The 19424-nt window shown below is 35.6% G+C and overlaps 1 protein-coding gene across 1 annotated transcript in view; it reads right to left on the bottom strand.

Moving 5' to 3' along the window:
- Positions 1 to 609: 609 nt before the first annotated feature.
- The window catches only part of LOC134840013 (uncharacterized), a 42480-nt gene continuing 23665 nt past the window's right edge, over positions 610 to 19424 (bottom strand). Inside the window, exons 16-25 of the mRNA XM_063855640.1 lie at positions 18952 to 19028; positions 17978 to 18162; positions 17193 to 17349; positions 16675 to 16832; positions 15987 to 16306; positions 14717 to 14978; positions 14076 to 14207; positions 13048 to 13222; positions 3809 to 3991; positions 610 to 1106 (exon numbers count right to left, since the gene is read on the bottom strand). Of these exons, the coding sequence (XP_063711710.1) occupies positions 881 to 1106; positions 3809 to 3991; positions 13048 to 13222; positions 14076 to 14207; positions 14717 to 14978; positions 15987 to 16306; positions 16675 to 16832; positions 17193 to 17349; positions 17978 to 18162; positions 18952 to 19028 (1875 nt within the window). The 3' untranslated portion in view covers positions 610 to 880. The remainder of the gene's footprint in view (positions 1107 to 3808; positions 3992 to 13047; positions 13223 to 14075; positions 14208 to 14716; positions 14979 to 15986; positions 16307 to 16674; positions 16833 to 17192; positions 17350 to 17977; positions 18163 to 18951; positions 19029 to 19424) is intronic.

Genomic DNA, 19424 nt, shown 5'->3' with positions numbered 1-19424 from the left:
TGCTGGTCTCCTTCCCTACCTCTACGCTACAGATGCCTTGAAGCTAAAGCACTAATTGTAATATATTAGTCTGTGTTAATAATATCCTTAGCATTGGCAGTACTTAATAGCTGGATCACAATGAACTTTCAAACTGAACACATTTTGTCGCAACAATTGCATCGCAACAAAATTTGCGACTTAGGTTGGAAAAAAAGAAAGCTGATACTATAACACAAGCTATGCTTGTGTAATTAATAGGTGAAAATACTGGATTAGGAGAAACTTTTTTGTTTCACTGGTAAGTCTGAAATTTGAATTCCTCTTTCGAAAGTAGCAGTCAATCACGTTTTATCGAGACCTTTTCACTTTTTTGTTCGAAAGTAGAGTGCGCCTTCCTTTTAACAATGGAATGAATTGAACTTGAAAGGAAATCAAAAGTCGAACCACGAAAAAGTACATTTGAGCCTGAACAAATTTCATGATTTTTACTGAAAATAATCAACAAAAAAACTTCATTAAGACATATAAAAATGTCCACTATGTTCTTTGACTAAAATAATATCTTAACAAAAAACTAGAAATTATGGTGAAAATAAATAAAAAATAGTTCAAAACTGATCAAAAATATGAACTTTGATGATAATAAATTAAAAAGCTAATAAAATAACTGCAAGAACCGTAACTGTCCATCATTGATCAAATAAAAAGTTTGTTAAGCTACGATTATAACGATCCAAATTAAACATATGATTTTAAAATATAGAATTTTGACCAGGAAGTATCCAGTCACAATTTAAGTCCTTTTCATTTCAGCAGAAAGCAAAATATAGAAGCGACAGAATGAGTTTGATAATTTAGATGCTTTGAAGATATTGAATCCGGTTCAGTTTTTGGAGATCTACAGTATCTGGAAGGTGAGCATGCTGACTCCCGAATCCAGAGGAGTGCTGTGATGTGGACCCCCTGACCCTCCCGATGCCAGACAGAGATTCTCGCCCAGAGCCATGACGTAGGTCGGGAGGACGACGTTTGAGGAGACCGACTTGTCCTGTTTGGCTGTGAGCATTGGGAAGGCCGCTTCCATCTGGTATCCTTCGTCTATACGTAGAGAAGCACTCGTCGATCTGTGACAAAGTTTATTAAGGTAAACAAAATTTATAAACAAAATTTGTAAACAAAAAAACCAATTAACAAACAGTTCAGTTGTTTAAGAAGGGTTTTAAGTTATTTTTCTGGGCTGAGTATTGTTAACTCACGCTCAGGCAATGAGCACAGATCATGGTCGACCTCGAACTACCAAACTATCGGTTGAAAAACAAGCAAACTAAATCGGACACTTAGCTAGTCAAGTCTTCGAAGTAGTTGTTGATCTTAGAGATCAATATTTAAAGGAACAGCTTCATTGCATGAAACCGACCTTCGCTCTGGATTTGATGACACGAGAGTTTTTTTTAAAAACACGCTCAATTGGATCTAAACTCATTAAACTTAGTTTAAAAAAGCCAGGTTATCATAATCGTCGTAGAAATCTATTCGAACCCACGGAAAACCGATACGAGTAAACTCAGTGAAACGTTTGTCAGTTATCCAGCAATTAACTTCCATTCACTTTCAAACAGCAGAAAGCTTCATGCCTGAAGAGAAAAAAATAATTCAGAAGTCTATCATGGATGAAATATGATAACAATATATCCTCAAGAACGTATCATTGATTTAAACTGAATCATAATAGCGCAAATGAAGCAAAAACTGATCATATTTGCAATGAATTATGAATTTAGACGAAGGAGACAAAAAAATATAGCCAACAGAAAGTTGAAGAAGTGTCACTGAACGAGGAAATCAAAAAACATTTTTTTCTGAGCAATTGCCAATTTCCGAAGAAAAATTAAACCATATTGAAGCTGTTTTAATTGAGACTGACACCTTTTAAATACTGGCCCAATTACAAAAATATATATAATTGCTCTTCAAATTTCAGAATCTTTTCTGATTGATTTTGTTGATGAAAATTAACCCAACTTGAGACAGAGAGGCGAAGTTGAGCTTCGCAAACACTAGCGAGAAAACAAAAAAAGCAGCTCAATAAAGTGGAAAAAAAACCAAAAGGAAAAATAGAAATAAGCCTCAAATCAATAGAACGTTGGTACATGTCGGATTCGAACCTGCGACCTCGAAATTGGGAGTCTCACGACCTTTCCAAGCTATGGACGGCACGCTTAACAATCAGCAAATACTAGCCACAAATAAAGCAGAGAACAATTGCGATGAAATTTTGAATGCTGCAGATCGTGATTATAGCAATAGTGCCACCAAATGAGCAGTTTTATTTACGAGTTAGGTTGGAAAAAAGTAGAGTCATACCAATACACAAAGCTTGCGTGTAAAAACTGGATTAAATTTTTTTATCCCGCTGGGAAATCTTAAAATTAAAATCTACTTTCAAAACTAGAGTCGACAAAGTTTGCCTTCCTTATAACAACGAAAAAGAACTGAACTAAGAAAAAATTAAGTCATCACGAATAATCAACCTTGAGCATGAACGATTTTTTATAATTTTTTCCTGAAACAAAAAAATCATGAAGGCTCATAAGTGTCTTCAATACGTTCATTGACACTTCAAAAAACATGCATTTTTGCATGTTTGTCGTTGTTAATACGTTTTTTCTCACGCTTAAGACAGAATGCATGAAAAAGTCGCAAAAAATGCGATGAGTAGAGGAAAATAAACAGAAAGATGAAACTTAACAGAGGATTTGAAAACAGAACTGACAGACTTATTATGAAAAACTTTGATTAAAACTAAAATCCATTTTTGAAATTTAGAGTAATTCAGGTTTTTTGCGCCATTTGAAATGTTTATCGAGCGCGGAACTCGCCGTCCTTTTAACAAGTGAATTTAACTCGAAAATCAAGTTTAAAAAAAATCAAAAGTCGTATTCAAGCATAAACAATTTAAGAATTTCCACATCAAAAACTGAAAAAAATTCAGCATAACCAATGTGCCATGACTACAAATATTAGCACTTGAAAAGTAACTCCAGTAGAAACATCCTTCTCAGAAACTAAATCCTATTTTGTTTTTTGAATAGAGTAAATTGCCCTCCATAAAGTAAATGAATTTGACGAAGCCCCCAAAATATAATTTGAAAACCCACAAAGCGTAGATTTGAACTTAAACAAAGCTGAGATCTTTTTCCAGAAAACACCACACTACCTTAAATAAGTGCGTTCAATTTGTTTACCGTGCCTCAAAAAGTCTGAAAAAGTTGAAGTCAATTTAAACTAATATGCAAAAAAACACGACCCAATATTCATTGAAATTACAAAACATAGTTTAAAGGAACAAAAAAAAACGAAAATGCTTGAAAACTTTTCAACTTAAGAAGAAAAAAAATCATGTTGAAGCTCTTTTGAATTTCAAATAATGTTTATGATTGGCAGTTTTTTTCGCGAAATCATACCATTTAGAAAAAACTGGATCCATAGGTAATAGGATCAAATTCAGAAATCAAACGTCCATTTTAGAAATTAGAAATCGTTCGCTTTTTTCGTGACCTTTGCACTTTGGCTGTTCGATAGTGAAGTTTTCCTTCATTTAGCAAAAGAAAGTGATCCTAACAAGAAATCCCAAGTCAAACAGCGAACAAATTTTACGTTCTCCGTTCTTTTACACTGACGAGACAAAGTTGATTTTTTTGTTATTTAAAATAGATTTTTGTGTATTTAATATAATTTAAAATTTAAATGACTAACACTTTTATGTCATAAACTTTCATTTTGCAACTGATGTGTTCATTTTTGTACATAGATAGGCTACATCTACCTTCCAAATTCATCCTGGTCAACGTTCAACGCAGGTGCTCGGTCTCTCCGGACGTCTCCCAATGAAGGGGCCAAACTGGCATCTAGCCCAGATACGTCATCTTTCGGCTCGTTTAGCCACATAGTACTTGAAGACATAGAACGTGTATCTTTGAGGTCCGTACTCAGTTTTCGATTATTCAACCTAAACAAAACTGGTTTTGTCACAAGAGGATAAGGTTGTGAACAGAAACTATTCACTGAAGAAGAGTAGTTATGTAATGAGTAAAGCAAAGACAAAGCATTGCATTGCATGCAATCCTTAAAGAAACTTTAGCCAACATACAGTTGAAAAAAAGTCAGTGATCTCAAGGATACCGAGAAAATATTTTCAAAATTTCAACTTCCAACTTAATAGGGCGTTTCAGTTTAACTTTCATACAATTCTCATTAACCATTTGAGATGAGGCACTCAAAGTTTGACCCGAAATGATGCAAAAAAAACTTGATATTGAACAGTTGCTAAACTGACATTAACTAACCGTGTGCTCACTAAAAATAAAAAATAACACAACGATCTACGGCACCATTTCAGAAGCGGATGGAAAGCTCATTTTCCATTTTTTTATGGAACTAAAATAGTTAACGGAACAAAAATATTTAGTTTGGTTTTCTAAAACCAGTATGTCAAATATAACTAACTAGATTCTCAGTGTGAGATTTGTTATTTTAGAATTAATTTTGGCGCTGTCAGGAAAGTTCATTTTTGATAACCAAAAAGAAGGCCCAAATTTCACTCTGCATTAAGAACTCAGTAACTGCTACTTGGATATAACAACTTTTCAACAGTATCTAAATTAAATTTTCCAATACAACCCAATTGAAAAAAAAAACTACCTCCTCGAAAAATTTTTATACGACTGGTAATTGCTCCATGTTCACCGAACTTATGCCAATTTAAATGCAACTTGAAAACTTTTATCTATTCTTCTTATAAAAAAAAACACTTGTATAGCAGCACCAATTATGCACTAACCAATTATGTTTCAATATCAGCGTTTCCTGGAGACACTGACGGAAACTCGTCGAAAAGCGCAAGACTCTTACCAGCCAGTATCACTGTTGCCCGCCTACCAGAAGCACAAAAATCACCAAGCCCAATATTTCTAATTTCACCTAGATGGAAAAGCACTCAACTCTATTCAAATCTTCTGCTGCGCAAAATTATCTCAAACTAACTTCGAAACAGTTGCCGAATCGAAGGCAGGGCTTGAGCGAATCTGAGAATATAAGTTCGAATTGCGAAACAGTTTTTCAGATGAACAAATTGCTAAATGAGTTGAACCGTCTAGCAAGCTTGGCTGTTTAAGATGACGACGCAGCAAAAAGCCAAACGATGAGCAAAACAGGCGAGTACGAGAGCAATTCATGGACGAAATGCCCTACAAGACCTCTGCTCTATTGTTCGCACAAGAATTCAAGTTGACAGCATCGAAAATGACGAGAAGATGAATAGTGCAATCTCATCTATTCAAACTTATGACAGCAATAGCAAGGATGACAACGTAGTTTGACATAACTCTGGCATATACTGGTTCGACTCATATTAAAACTTCGACTCATATTCAAACGATAGATATCTTCTCGATCCCGGCAAGGCAGAAAATGAAGAGTACTATATTGATGTTTAAGAAGAAAACTAACAACCGAACTTCGCTGACCAGGCGGATCAGAAGGCTATGTAGTATAATCAAGCTAGTCGCAAAAATTTCTCTGGATCTGAGGACCAGGAATCAAATAAATTTGGACCAGGAACGACCTGAGATCACTGTGCGGGCGGGACAAATACAAGTCCGTTTTTGCTGATTGTGCTGCAGCGAAGCTCATCTCACAAAAGATTGTACAATATTTCTCTCCTACCACGAAAGCAGGTTTTTGTATCCGTCATCTAACTAACTGGCTAGGCAATAGTATCAAACTTTAGTTTCTTTGGATTATCTTACTCACTTTACACTTGTGAAGGAATCGCCCCATCAATTTTCAAAAATTATGCAATATACACAACACAAATTGAGTCCTTACGACGCACGTAGAGATTACCTGACGCTATCTAAAACGCTAGTAAAACCGATTGTGGCCCGAAAATCAATGATGAGCTATTGTCAAGCTTACAGAACTAATTACTGCACGACAATCGATCCGAGAAAAGCTAATAGTGTTGTTGCGGTTTCAATTGGCCGAATGTTACCATAGAATAGAGTGAAGACAATCTCAGCCTTTTTTGCTTTTATACGGATCTAAAACAAACTATTTGTGTTGGTGTGATTTCATTTGGTACATTGAAAAGTAACATTGGCCCTAAGTTAAGTTGCAAAGAATGACCATAAACTCGGCTTCTAACAAGGCCTCGTGCATTAACCAGGTTTTCAGCGCCAAATTCTCAATTAATCTGCCTTTTCTCGAAAAATTGATTGCTTAAGGTAGCAGCCGCAATGAATGTCAGTTCTTGAAACACTCAAACACGTCAGTTCTTCAAGTGCATAACCTATCAAGTAAAACCGAATCCAACAGGAAAAGAAAACAATCGTAGCAGCAAAAGTTAGCTTCATTTTTTTTCGATACAGTTTCGCAGAAATCAAACAAAAACGCAAACCAGACTAACTACCAAAGAGTAGCCAACTAATTACCAATTTTTACCAAATCTTGATGTTTTTACGATGATCTTCTTTTCATTCACTAACCTTTTTTCTCTTCTTCTTTTCATTTTCGTCCACAACCCGTTTAAAATTAGGCCACATAAACCATTTTGAATTCAGCGTAAAACTTCAAAAACAACAGTCAAATTCAAAAAAACTCATGCTCGTCAATTGGAAAATTATCTCCTTTAATTGGAATTCACCAATGCTCTCTTCTAAGTTATACTGAGATTGCCAGATAATCCATCAACGCAAACCCAAAGCTAATGACTTGTTTTTATTAAGATTATAATAACATGACCTTAAGGCCCTAACAGGACAAGATCTTAACCTCACAACGATTCCTTGAACAAACCTTTCCCCTAAATTTTATTTCCTCAGGAAAATTCTCATGCAATTACTTAGCCTTCCCTAATTCATTTTCCATTTTAAATCGAATCACAAGGATATAACTCACACGATACAATGACCTCTTACTGACACTAATACCGAAAAGAAGACGAAAATGTAACTTGGGATAGTATGCGGACATTGGAAACATAGGTCACTAAAAACATCTTGATGTAAATCTTTGCTGCGTATAGAATCTGAAAACCTATTTTTCACATTCAATTATTTAAACGTTTTCGAAAGTTTTATTATTTTACAATTTTCTCCGTATTATTAGTCGTAGTAACTAGGGACGCTTCTTTTTTTTCTAGAATCTAAGTAATACTTATGACATGTATTTTCACCCTTTATACCTAGCGCGTGAGAAATATCTTTCTGTCATCCTAGCAGAATGTTGATCTTCATCAGTCGGCAGAAATTTTGACATTGTTTACCATTATAGCATGCTTGTACGAACAGTTGTCTGTGAAAACTAAATTTGAAAACATTGCCAACTGACCGTTCAAAATTAATGATCGACTCTTTTTTGACAAAATTAACCCAATTTTAGAAAACTGGATCAACAAGTAAAACTTTTATTTCGCTAGTAAACCTGACAATTAATTTTCACTTTCAAAACTAGCTTTTGCTTTTCGATAATGAAGTTTGCCTTCCTTTTAGCAAAAGAAATGAAGTGAACTGAAAAAGAAAACAAAATTCTAACTGCGAAAAATCAAAAATGGGCGTGAAGAATTTTTAAGACTTTTTCCTTAAACAAAAAAAATCACCGAGACCTATATAAGAGTACTCACTGCATTCATTGACCTTAAAAGAAACCAAAAGCAAGCCAAACTGAACTTTACTAAAACGAAAATAGAGAAACGAGAAATTCTTGAATCGAAAATTCAGTATAAAATTTTTACGTACTACACTTTACTCGAAGGTTTGAGAAAAAAATCCATCCAAGTTAATTCGTGATTTTTTATCCATTCTCACTTTAATTGACTTGTTTTTGCTCTCTTCCCACTGCCATATCTACGGTAAACTCCAATAGCACTTTTCACTCTTTTTCCATCTCATCATTGATTCCCCTTACCAAGCCTAATACTAATCTATTTTCCATAACCAATAAAACCTAGCCAAAAACTAGCCCTAATAAAGTTAAAAAAAGAAAGAAAGATTAAACTAAGACAGATGAAAGATTTAAAAAAAAACAAATTTGAACTTTTGCAAATATACAAAATTAATAAAACAAGATAACGGCCTTCGTTTAGTGTTAACAGTTCTTCGCTAACAGGCGTGAAAACAGACAAAAATTAGCTCTAAATTGATCATGTTTGGTCATTTATCAGAATCAAACCCAGAACTCGAGATTGCGAGTCAAACCTATAATTACGCCAGGGCCCCTTAACAATAGTTAAAAGCTAGGGGCCCTGCTAAAGCTGGAGGTACCTGTTTGATAATATTTTTGGAAGTGATGCGAAAGGTGAGCGAAGTTTTTTAATTTGTCAATTCTATAGCTGAGTCTTACCAAATGTATGGAGAAACGCTTTTGTAGTGAAATTAAGAACATCTGTGTTCGATTGATTTCTTAATTTGTAGTTTGTTTCTGAGAAATTGCAAAAAAAATGGGTCCAAAGTTTTTCTCAAAAAATGAGTCTACGACAAGTCCATAACAGATAACTTCACAAAAAGGAAAAAATCATTTAAGCAGATACTCTTACGAAGTGTTGACTCCATCGAAACTTTATCTCAGATTTTGCACCGTAGTTTCCGAGAAAATCTAAAAATTTCAGAAACGAACTAATTTTCAAGAAATTGACATTTGCTAAGATTTAGGGTGTAGCTGCCATGCAAAAAAGTTTTCTGGTGCATACATTTTCGTTTGACCTTTTAAAAGGTCAAAATTGACATTTGACATTTTAAAAGTCTATAGCGAAGAGTTTAACAAAATTCAGAGAATTCATTTATGCAAGGGATACCTTTACAAGTTAGTTCTCGGACTGAAACCTTAATTTCATATTGGACACAAAAATTTTCGAGAAAACAAAATTTTCGAGAAAACAAAACCCATCAGTTTGAAAAAAATAGACTTGATCGTAGTAGAAAAAAAAGATGTCTACAAAAAACTAGCGCATAGCTGCTTTTGCAGCAACAACTCCAAATATCTGCCTGTTTTTTTTTCAAATCTTAAATTTGATACAGAGGCGAAGCCGAGCCAGCATAAAATAAATAAGTCGAAAAAGAATGAAAAACGTTGTAAAATCTAAGTGAAACTAAAGTTTTGTATGTCTCGAAAAAAAATAACTAGGTTCCCAGCTTAAATTGGAGTACCTGTTTGAAAATATTCGAACTTGTAATACTGATAAAAATGAAGGCATCGCGACTTTGTAGGAAAAATTCTTGCAACCGGTTCCTTCGATTGACCCCTTCAGCTCAGATGTAAAAGGTAATTTTTATGGTAAATCAAAAAGTTTCCAGAAAGGGGTCAAAAATTATCCAAAAAAAGGACATATCCACTTATAAAGACAGGCTTCCAACAATCTGTTGTTTCGATTAAACCCTTGATATCAAATTTAGCAGGATAGTTATCAAGTAAGCCAAAACGTTTTCAAAAAAACGGTCAACAAATCAAAAGTTCCTTTCCAGAATCACAGGTTTTCGTGTAAAGACGTTTATTTAGAAAAGCAACCGATTCTAACAAAGTGATTCACGCAAAATATATTTCGATTGGACCAAAAAATCAGATGTAGAAGGGGAAAGTTACGAAAAGTCAAAAATTTGAAAAATTGGTAGAAAAAAACAAAACATTGACTTTTCCGACAGCCAAAACATTGTTTTAAAAATTTGGACGTATTCGATTATGCAGGAGAGTTTCACATAACTCTTTAATTCGATTGAACCCAAATTCTCATATTTGGGATGGTAGTTCTTGAGAAAAATCGAAGAGTTTAAACAATGGTCAAAAAATGAAAAATTTGACATTTCTGAGGGCGATAAATTTTTGTGAAAACAAAAATTGGTACTTGCCTCTAATGTAGGGAAGGTTCGAACCACTCTTTACTTCCATTGAACCCACAATCTTAGATATGGGAGGTGAGTTTTTGGAATACAAAAAATCCAAAATATGGGTCAAATATTCCCCCCGCAGACTTTTTCAACGGCTATAGAAAGTGGGGTACTGTAAAAAGAGACTGGTGAGCAGGTACACAGGGGAGTAGACATTCTTACCATTGATATTCCTTTGAGAATCAGCAGAGTAATAGTTGAGAACTGAAATTTTCCAAAGCTTCTCAAAAAAAAACCAAAGCGTCTCCAACCAAATCCCATTCACTTTCATTATAACTGTTTTTGACGAAGCGGAAACAAAGCCGACTATCTTTGAACAGACACCAGTTGAGCCAAAAAAAATGATTTCATGAAATTTTTTTAAAAAGTTTCAAGCCCCTCTGAAACTAACAAGAACAACGCTTGCAACTACCATGATACTTGCTTACAGCACAAGAAGAAAGCTAAATGTGGGACCTAAGCCAGCAAAACTTGAAAAGACAAACGAAAGCCAAAAAACTCAATTTTCAACGGGAAAAATCCTTTTTATACATACTGAAAAAATGTTCTCCTGTGACTCGAACCCAAAACTTAGGGTGCATAAGCAACCTCGTTACATCCAGGCCACATGATGGTGTAAAGGTTACAAAAAACAATTTCAATTTGTAAGAAAAGTTGTTTACGGTAAAATGAAAAGGCTTATTCCGATTACAAGACACTTGCTTTCGCAAGTGTAACAAGGAAGTTTTTGAGAAAATTCAAAAAAACTTCCAAGAGAGTGCTAAATTTCAAAAATTGAACATTTTCTAAGGCTATAGCTAATTCCCATCTAATAAAAGTTATGGCGACACCTATTGTGCAGAGAAGATTCACAAAAAACCTGTTCTTTCGATTCAACCCTTAACCTGAGTTTGGCGGGACAGTTTTAGAGACATTTTTTCCACAAATGGTTAAAATTTCTAAATCGGACACATGATAGAACATCTATTCAAATTCATGAACACCTTCAGATTTTCTCTTCAAAATAACTCACCAACTAGAATTACACCAAATTAAACCAAATGATTGGCAAGCTTTTTCAAATTAAGGATAGGTCTATGGAATCATTGTATTCATGCTCCTGTTTGAAGAGGAAGAATTGAAAAGGCCAGAAAATATTGATTATGTTTGAAAACATGTTTCCTGTTACTTCGAAAAATCAATTCCCAGATCATACTGAAGAGAAAACATAGCCAACAGACAGTTGGAAAGAGTCAATAGACGCAATTAAACAGAAAAAAAATACCAATATGTTTTTTTGATAAAATCTCCACCTTCGAATTTCAAAGAAAAATATAGATGACGTTAATGCTATTTAAAATTTGTAGAACAATTTATGATTGGCACCATTTCGATGAAATTGACCCAATTTGTGAAAACTGGATCAAAAGGTAACTTTATTATTTCGTTGGGAAATCTGAAAACTAAACGCCAATTTCAAAACTTGAAGTCGATCACGTTTTGCGAAACTTTTTCACCTTTGCTGTTCGATAGTGGAGTTTGCCTTCCTTCTAAAAAAGGAAATGTCCTGACCTTAAAAAGAAATTAAAAGTCAAACCTCGAAAAAATGAAATCGAGCCTGAACAAAAAAAACACACGACCATTATAAGAGCATGAACTCCGCTTATCGACTCTTAATAACATGAAAACATTATACTTGAGATAAATTAAAACGAAAACCAACTATTCGAAAAAATAATTAGTTCTTCAAAAACCTCATAAATTTTCTGGAATGTGTTTAAATTCAGTAGAAAACACGCCTAGGAATACAGCCGCCTTATTAAACACAGAGGCGAAGTCGCACTCACTTCGTATACACAACCAAAAATATGCCTGATAACGCTACTGGGAAATCCTGAATGGGTAAAACTGTGAGTCTCCAAAACTTCTTAAGTGACGCACGCCAATTATGACGCATTAGCAGTACCAGTCAATTTGAAAAAAAAAATGCCTCAATTTATAGAGCGGACGCATTTTAACTTGTATAAAAAAAATTATTAAAAACATCCGTCCCTGACGAGGTTCGAACCCTCTTATTTTGTTGTGGGTCTCCTTCCCTACCTCTACGCTACAGATCAATAATACTTTGAAGCTAAACTGCTATTTATAATATAATAGTCTGTGTTACTATCCTTAGCACTGGCTGTACTTAATAGATGCTTATTGACCACTATGAACACATTTTGTCGCAACAATATTTGCGTCGCAACAATTGTTGCGACTTAGGTTGAAAACAAAGAGTTCATACTATCACACAAGCTTTGCCTGTGTAAATAAGTGTTCAAAAACATTTATCGAGCAGCAAGCATGCTGACATCACTTGGATAAACGCCAGTTGAGCTAAAACAAAACAAAATGTCATGAAAAACTTCGAGCTATAAAATTCTGCAACTAAATTTGTACGCACTTCCCTTTCTGAATATACGCAAAAAGCTAAAAATCTAGTTTTCTTTTCAAAAGACCTAAAAATATCACTAGGTGGAAAAAACATAAGCCGGAAAAATTTCAGGCCGGTTAAAGCTTTCAAGATAAAAAAGAAATCATGATACATCAGAGCTGCTAATTTTGCAATGAAAACAAGTCAACTAAACAAATGATTAGCCAAAAATGCTTTTTATTGGAAACCCCGAGAATAAGTGTGCCGGAGAAGCTTTAAATTTCGAAAAAAGTAAATTCAAAATTCAATAAAGCTATCAAATCATTCAATTGATTTTGTTAACGCTCGCTACACATAAGCGTAAAAAGACCGGTGGTAGCGTGCACAATACCTAAGTAAAAATAAAACAAAACGTACGCCTGGTCTATGGCACAGATACTCATTTCGACCTTACAAAAACTAGAAGAAAGATTTCTATCGATTATGTTTTTTTTTGCACCATTTGTTCATTCGTAAATGGAAAGCAAACATTAAAAATGAGAAAAATAGCTTAAATTAACTGAACCTGAATACAAAGTCCCTTCGTCGTAGCCTCTTCCCTCGCGGTTGCAAAATCTTTCAACTTTTCAAAGATCTGTATATCTACATATACATCCGGGGATTGAAAAAGATAGTTATATAAATTCTCCAGAGGAATTTTTAGAGAAACCAAAGACCTTCATCGCTACTAACCCGCTCTTTCTCTCGAAATTTGCTCCCTGGCTGTTCTTGCCTCCACCCAAGCCACTCATGATCACTTTCTGGTGAGCCGCTTGGTACTTCTTGCCAGTGAATATGATGCTCTTGACTGGCTTCTCTCCGAAGTAGTACGCACAGACCTTCGGCTCTCTGATAGCCGGAATAAGACCTGAAACGATAACTATCAATGAAGCAAAACCTTTATTTGACTCAAGTAAACATACATTTTGACTCTAAGCCAACAGACGATTAGAAAAGAGTCATTGAACGCAAGTACAGAAAAATAACAAACTGTTTTTTTTTTATTTCACTTTTAGAATTTCAAAGATAACAAAAAGTAGCTGTAAACAAAACGTAAATATAAGCCTTGAAAATTAACGCTTTTGCTGTGCCACATTCGAACTTATGGCCAAGACATCTGGAGTCACACGTCCTAGTATCTGCGCCACCGGCCCTTGAAATTTACCAACACTGGCCACCAATAAAGAAGCTACATACGCTAATAAGTTGCCAATGCTATGCAGCAAAAACAGCCCCAAATATAAATAGACACAATTGTTGCATGCACTAATTTGGATTATAATAAACTAAAAGCAACCACACCAACTTTGCATGTAGTAAATTGGAAAAAAACTAAGCCAAATTGGAAAAAAAATGTATAAATTTCAAAAAATTGCAAGACATATTGAGAAAATTTCTGAACTCGGGTTTTTATTATGGTTATGTCGTTTGAAACAAACAACTTTTTCGGTTCATTTGTTGTATTTAAACATAGCCAATCGAAGATTGGAAAAGAGTAATCAAGGTAAGTAAACAAAAAAAAAACACTGACTTTGTTGAAAAAATCTCATTTTTCGAATTTCAAAGAAAAAATAGAAGCCCTTTAAGCTTTCTGAATTTCTGGAACAATTAACAATTGACGCTTTTTTGATAACATTAGCCCAATTTGAGAAAACTGGATATATAGGTATTGAAAATTGGGGGCCATCTTATCTTAAAATTGAAAGACCGATTTTTCTAACCTATTTTAGAGGTCTCGAATCTGACGAGGTGTCCCCCTGATGTGCCCACCCACAGACTGCCAGAGTGGATTGCCATGGCAGAGGGGTGCATACCACTCAGGTAGTTGCTGTCCCGCCGAAATGATCTACGACCTACGTGAACATACACAACACATCGACACAATGGTCATCTCGATGTCAGGAATTCCTTCATCATTTTTAAACACCATGTTCACGCCGTTCGAAAATCCATATTAAATTATTCCATGCAAAATTCATATTAGCCCTATATTTATCAGAAAGGAACAAAGTCAAACCATGAATATACTTTTTAAATTGATTTTGAAGAGATCATAGACACAGAAAATTTAGCTCTTAAAAAGCTAACTATACTTCAAGTCGTTTCCCTACCTCAAGATCAGGAGTCCATGCTTTCAATTTCGATATCATTTTTTCATTCCTCGTTATCCTTTATTAGTCACTTATTTCAAAAGCACAATCTACTCCACTCAAAATACTTTCAATAGACTGAATTAAATTGACACCTCAAAATCAGAAGTGTTTCATTATTTTTGGATAATACCATTTAAATATTCCCGCAATTTTAGTAGAACCCCTACCCTCCTTCAAGTAGTTCACTAGTTCGAACTCAGTAACAACACCTTTGACTTGCTGTTCCTGCATCTTCACTCTCGCTCTAGGATCCTTGGATGAATACGGAGAGGCGGGTGCGCCATCATCGGGCAGACCAATGTGTTTGGCGAAGGCCATGATTGACTTGTCCAGAGATATGATTGACAGCTGTTCGTATGTCTCTGCGTGGAACATCTGGACTGTCCTGTTCTGCTTGCAACACACGAACACACTCACTCCGATTGAAGCCATAAACTCAACTGTCTGCAAAAGCGGCAACTCTATCTTGTACTGAAACAAAACGGCACAGTTTTAAATACCTAACGAACAAATCATCCGTGATAACACCAAACGTAGGTGACTTCTACATTTTTTGCACATTTTCATACTTTCGAATTCCAAAAATAAAACACATCTACATACCGCTCTTCGAATTTAAAATCTTCAATGATTGTCACAATCACAGATTTCAAATTCGACGAGTCGTATAAAGATGTATTTTTTTTGGAATTCGAAAATTAAAAAATGTGCAATAAATGTCAAGTCACCTATGATGGACACCTATCACCAAAGAAGTCCATTTCGAGAGAATCGGGTCAACCAGCAATTTTTAAATCCACTGAAAAACTAAGCTAAAAGTCAATCACAATTTTGCTCTTTTTTGATTGGTGAGCGTAATTTGCATTCTGTTTGGCAAATGATATTTAATTGAACTTGAAATAATCCAAAAATCAAACCGCGAAAAATCAAATATGAGCGTGATCAAATTTCAAAAAAACTTCCTGAAAAAGCATAAAAAAGAACACACGTTCACTACGATCATTGATATTTTATAAATGTTTCTATAAATACAAACTAATCCTTCTGTCTAAAAAACGTGGACTCAACAAATTTTTACGAAAAAAAAACTCAACAGGCCGTAATTCCTTCCACTTCCCTAACATACCAGGAACAATAGTGTCAGGGGTGTTTTCTTACTGGCGTCCCTAAACTTTAAGGCAAAATTAAGTCTCCGGTGACCGCGATTATAAGGCAACTGACAGTAGGGCTTTTTTCAGTCTCTTTTTAGATTTTTTCTGAAATTCAATATATGAAAGTGTTTTTAAATGACTTTTCTTGTTATAAACTGCGTTAAAACGTGCCAGCGTGAACTATTTTACAACATTTTTTATATGCACATTGCCGCGTGCACAACTTTTGAACAGCTTTCTTTTGTAATTTTACGAGTAGGGCTGGAAACTGGAAAAGAGCCGACAGTAGTTTTCTAGGTAAAAATACCTGTGAGTCTTTTCGACTCACCAGAATTTTTCGACTGATGATACTGATGATGAATATCTGGTGAGCAATCGAACACCATGCCACGTCCACCACTTGGGCCGCATCCGCCACTGACTTGAGACAGTCATTGAAGGGAAGAATGATGCATGTCACTGGACCCTGGGGTATTCTTCCCAAGTCCTCTTCCTCGTGATCATCGTCCGAACCCCCCTTAGAGCCTTGACTTGAGTCCTCCGAGTCCGAGCCGTCGTCGTCATTGGCACCTCGGATCTGTTGCCGCGAAAGACTCTCGTTCATGTCTATGACGACTGCCGTTCTGTTCCACACGCCGTAACTGCTTTCTGAAACAAGATTACAAAAATTTCCTTTCCTATTTACGTTGTCATCTGATATTTTGCAAGATAGGGTGTGCATTGTAACGGTACATTCAAATTACCAGGATTCATAGAAAGTGCGATAACTTAATGAAACTATTTCCTAATTTGTCTAGTTCAGTAACAAATAAAATCGACTTCTTGACAAAAGGTGGCGTTATTTTAGAACTTATGACTCTTAGAAGTCTTAAATAGCATAAAGACGTCTCAACAACACAAAAAAATTAAACTCAGCGACACATAAGAGTACCGTCGGTCTCAAAAACCCAGTCATCACAGGAAAGGATAACTCTAAAATTTGTAAGTTAACTTGATGCTTGAGCCTAGTAATGTACCTGCGTAGCTCCTTGTGTATACATTGATGAGTCCGTTCTCCAGTCCGGCTACCACGTTACCATTGGCATATGCGATGCTCTTCACCTCCACGTCAGTGGGAAGTGTGAACACTCTGCTTCCAATTCCAGTCTTACTCGACACCCGGTACACAACCACTCTAAAAAGTCAAGAGTCATAGTCTAAAAAGACATAGTCAACAAATGATTGGAAAAAGGAAAAGGACTAAAAAACACTCGCAAAAAACCAAATTTGAGCGTGAATAAGTCTTAAGATTTTTCCTGAAAGAAAACAAACAAAAAAATTATCACGACTTAAATAATTGACAATCTCTTCATTTTTAACACAACTGCTGAAAACATCCAACTTCTTTCAGATTATAAATCATAATAATAATCGCAGGTAACCAAAGGAACACTTTTTTACGTGGTTAATTCAACAAAAGAGTTACATTACCGCTGAAATTTTGTTTCTAGCAGTAAAAATTTTCAAGCTCCCACAGTCAAAATCATTAACTTACCCGCTGTCAGTACCGATCCAGACACTCTGCTGGCTGAGCACTTTGGGTCTCTGAGCTGGCTCCTCAGTGTCTTTGTTAATTCCCCCACCACGTGAGTTCACATCAGTGTTCTGCTGGTTGCTCATCCACTGGACAAAACTGTCATCCACATCCAGACCTCAAAATCACATCAACTAACTTGGGCAGCTCTTTCTTTATCAATCAGGGACCCTTAACGACCGAAAAACACTAGCCTTCTCTGAAATTTGCTAAAAACAGATGCTATGAAATTTGCTACAGATACTGATTATTGCAAAATTGCCACCAAAAGGAGACTTTTATTTGCGAGTTAGGTTGGAAAAAAATAGAGTCAAACTAATACACTATGCTGCTCGCAAACGTAAATAATCTTTTGTACTTGTTTTTTAGGGACTCAACAATCAGACTCAGGGGAGGTGGACTCAGGGATTCGACCACCTACCAACCCAAAGGAACCCCCTTTGTACTATTGTGAGATTTCCATATTTGGAGACGGACCCTAAAAATTTTCTTAAGGCGCCAATATATACTAACTTTGAGAGGGGAGCGCCTTTTTGGCCTGTTTTTCACAAAGTTTGCCTGCTGCGCGGAAAATTTGACCAAAACAGGGTCTTTTTACTGATTTGGGAGAGCTCGGAAAATCAATTTGGTCGACCTAAAAAAAAAGGTCGGCAAAATTTTCGAATTTTTTTTAAAAATCCCCCCCTCGAGAAAATCCTAGATCTAGATCCACCCCTGATCAGACTTGTAGCGGTTGCTTTTCTGACCTGGTACAGCGACTGCACAGAAGGCCTGCTGCTTTCCTCCTGTCATTTTCCTGCCATTGGTGAGGGAGTGGATGGCCCCTGACTCACAGAGGGAGTAAACTGAGATGCGATATGCAGTGGAGGACGAGTGGATTAGCCAGACGGCCCCGTAGCACAACAACACCTCCGGGTGTGTCTTTTCGTCACTGTAAAACATCATCCCTAAGTTTGAACAGTTTGTTATCTCTAGTTTGTTATCTGATCCAGTCGTGATTTCGGATAATTTCGGACACAAGGCCAAATTCATTGATTTCTAATGACTAAGCGAAAAATGATAGGAAATTTGAAAAATCATTGAAAAATTTGAACTAATTAAAAAATTCCAGAACAAAAACAAAAAAATAGTTGCAGTTAAGACGACAAAAATAAACAAAAATACAATAGACAGAAAAGTTTTTGCAAATACAAGCACCAAAAGCCTCATAGTGCGTTTTTTCGGCGCGCGCTCCCCTTCAAAATCAGTATATAATGGCGTCGAAAATACTTAAGAAAAATTTTAGGGTTGGTCGGCCGAAAATGGATGCAATATATAAAACAATGCCAAAGGGGGATGGGGTTGAAGTACGTGGTGACGTTTCCCCCCTTAAGAATTCAACCTTCGAACACCTAAAGAGTCCCCCCTTTGGTACTATTTTACGACTCATATTGAACGAACAAATTTTAAAGAACGAACGGAAAATTTTCCAAAAGCACCAATGCATCAAGATTATCGCAGATTCGCATCTTAGTTTCAGGGGAGCGTGCGTCAAAAAACTTGTGATGCCCTAAAGCGGCATTTTTGCTCAAGGTTTAAAACTTAGTTACGCCACTCATTTATAAATGCCATCAATTCAAGTATTAGTTTTTTCCAGTTTTGAGAAAAATAGTGGTATTGTACAAACAAACTGACACATCTGAAAAAAGTTTTTTTTTGAAATACAGAGAATGATACTCACAAGTTGAATGTCTGTTTCGGTTCCAGTGCCAACGGGCAGATATTCGGAGCATTTGAGAGCGGAAGTGCACATACCAACTAAACAAAACAGCCCATTACAAAAAACAGGGGCATATGAAAACAAAAACGTTTGGTTGCTTTTCCATTAACTACTGAGCATTGTTGGCAATATCGGTCACTATGAACAATGTGGTCAAAATTAAGCGTTTAAGATTTATTAGTTTTTTTGGGCACAACTTTTACGCGAGGAAATTAACGAACATAGCCAACTGCCAGTTGGAACAGAGTAATGAACGCAAGAAAACAGAAAACAAAATTTTGAACTTAGAAGAAAAAATAAATGGACTTTAAACTCTTTGAACTTTTAGAACAATTTATGATTGACACTTTTTTGATAAAATTAAACCTATTTGAGAAAACTGGATCAATAGGCAAAACTTTTATTTGGCTAGGAAATCTGATAATTAATTTCAT

Source organism: Symsagittifera roscoffensis, chromosome 2 (assembly GCF_963678635.1).
Source record: "Symsagittifera roscoffensis chromosome 2, txSymRosc1.1, whole genome shotgun sequence".
In the NCBI taxonomy this organism is placed as follows: domain Eukaryota; kingdom Metazoa; phylum Xenacoelomorpha; order Acoela; family Convolutidae; genus Symsagittifera; species Symsagittifera roscoffensis.
This window is presented reverse-complemented; position numbering and strand designations above follow the sequence as displayed.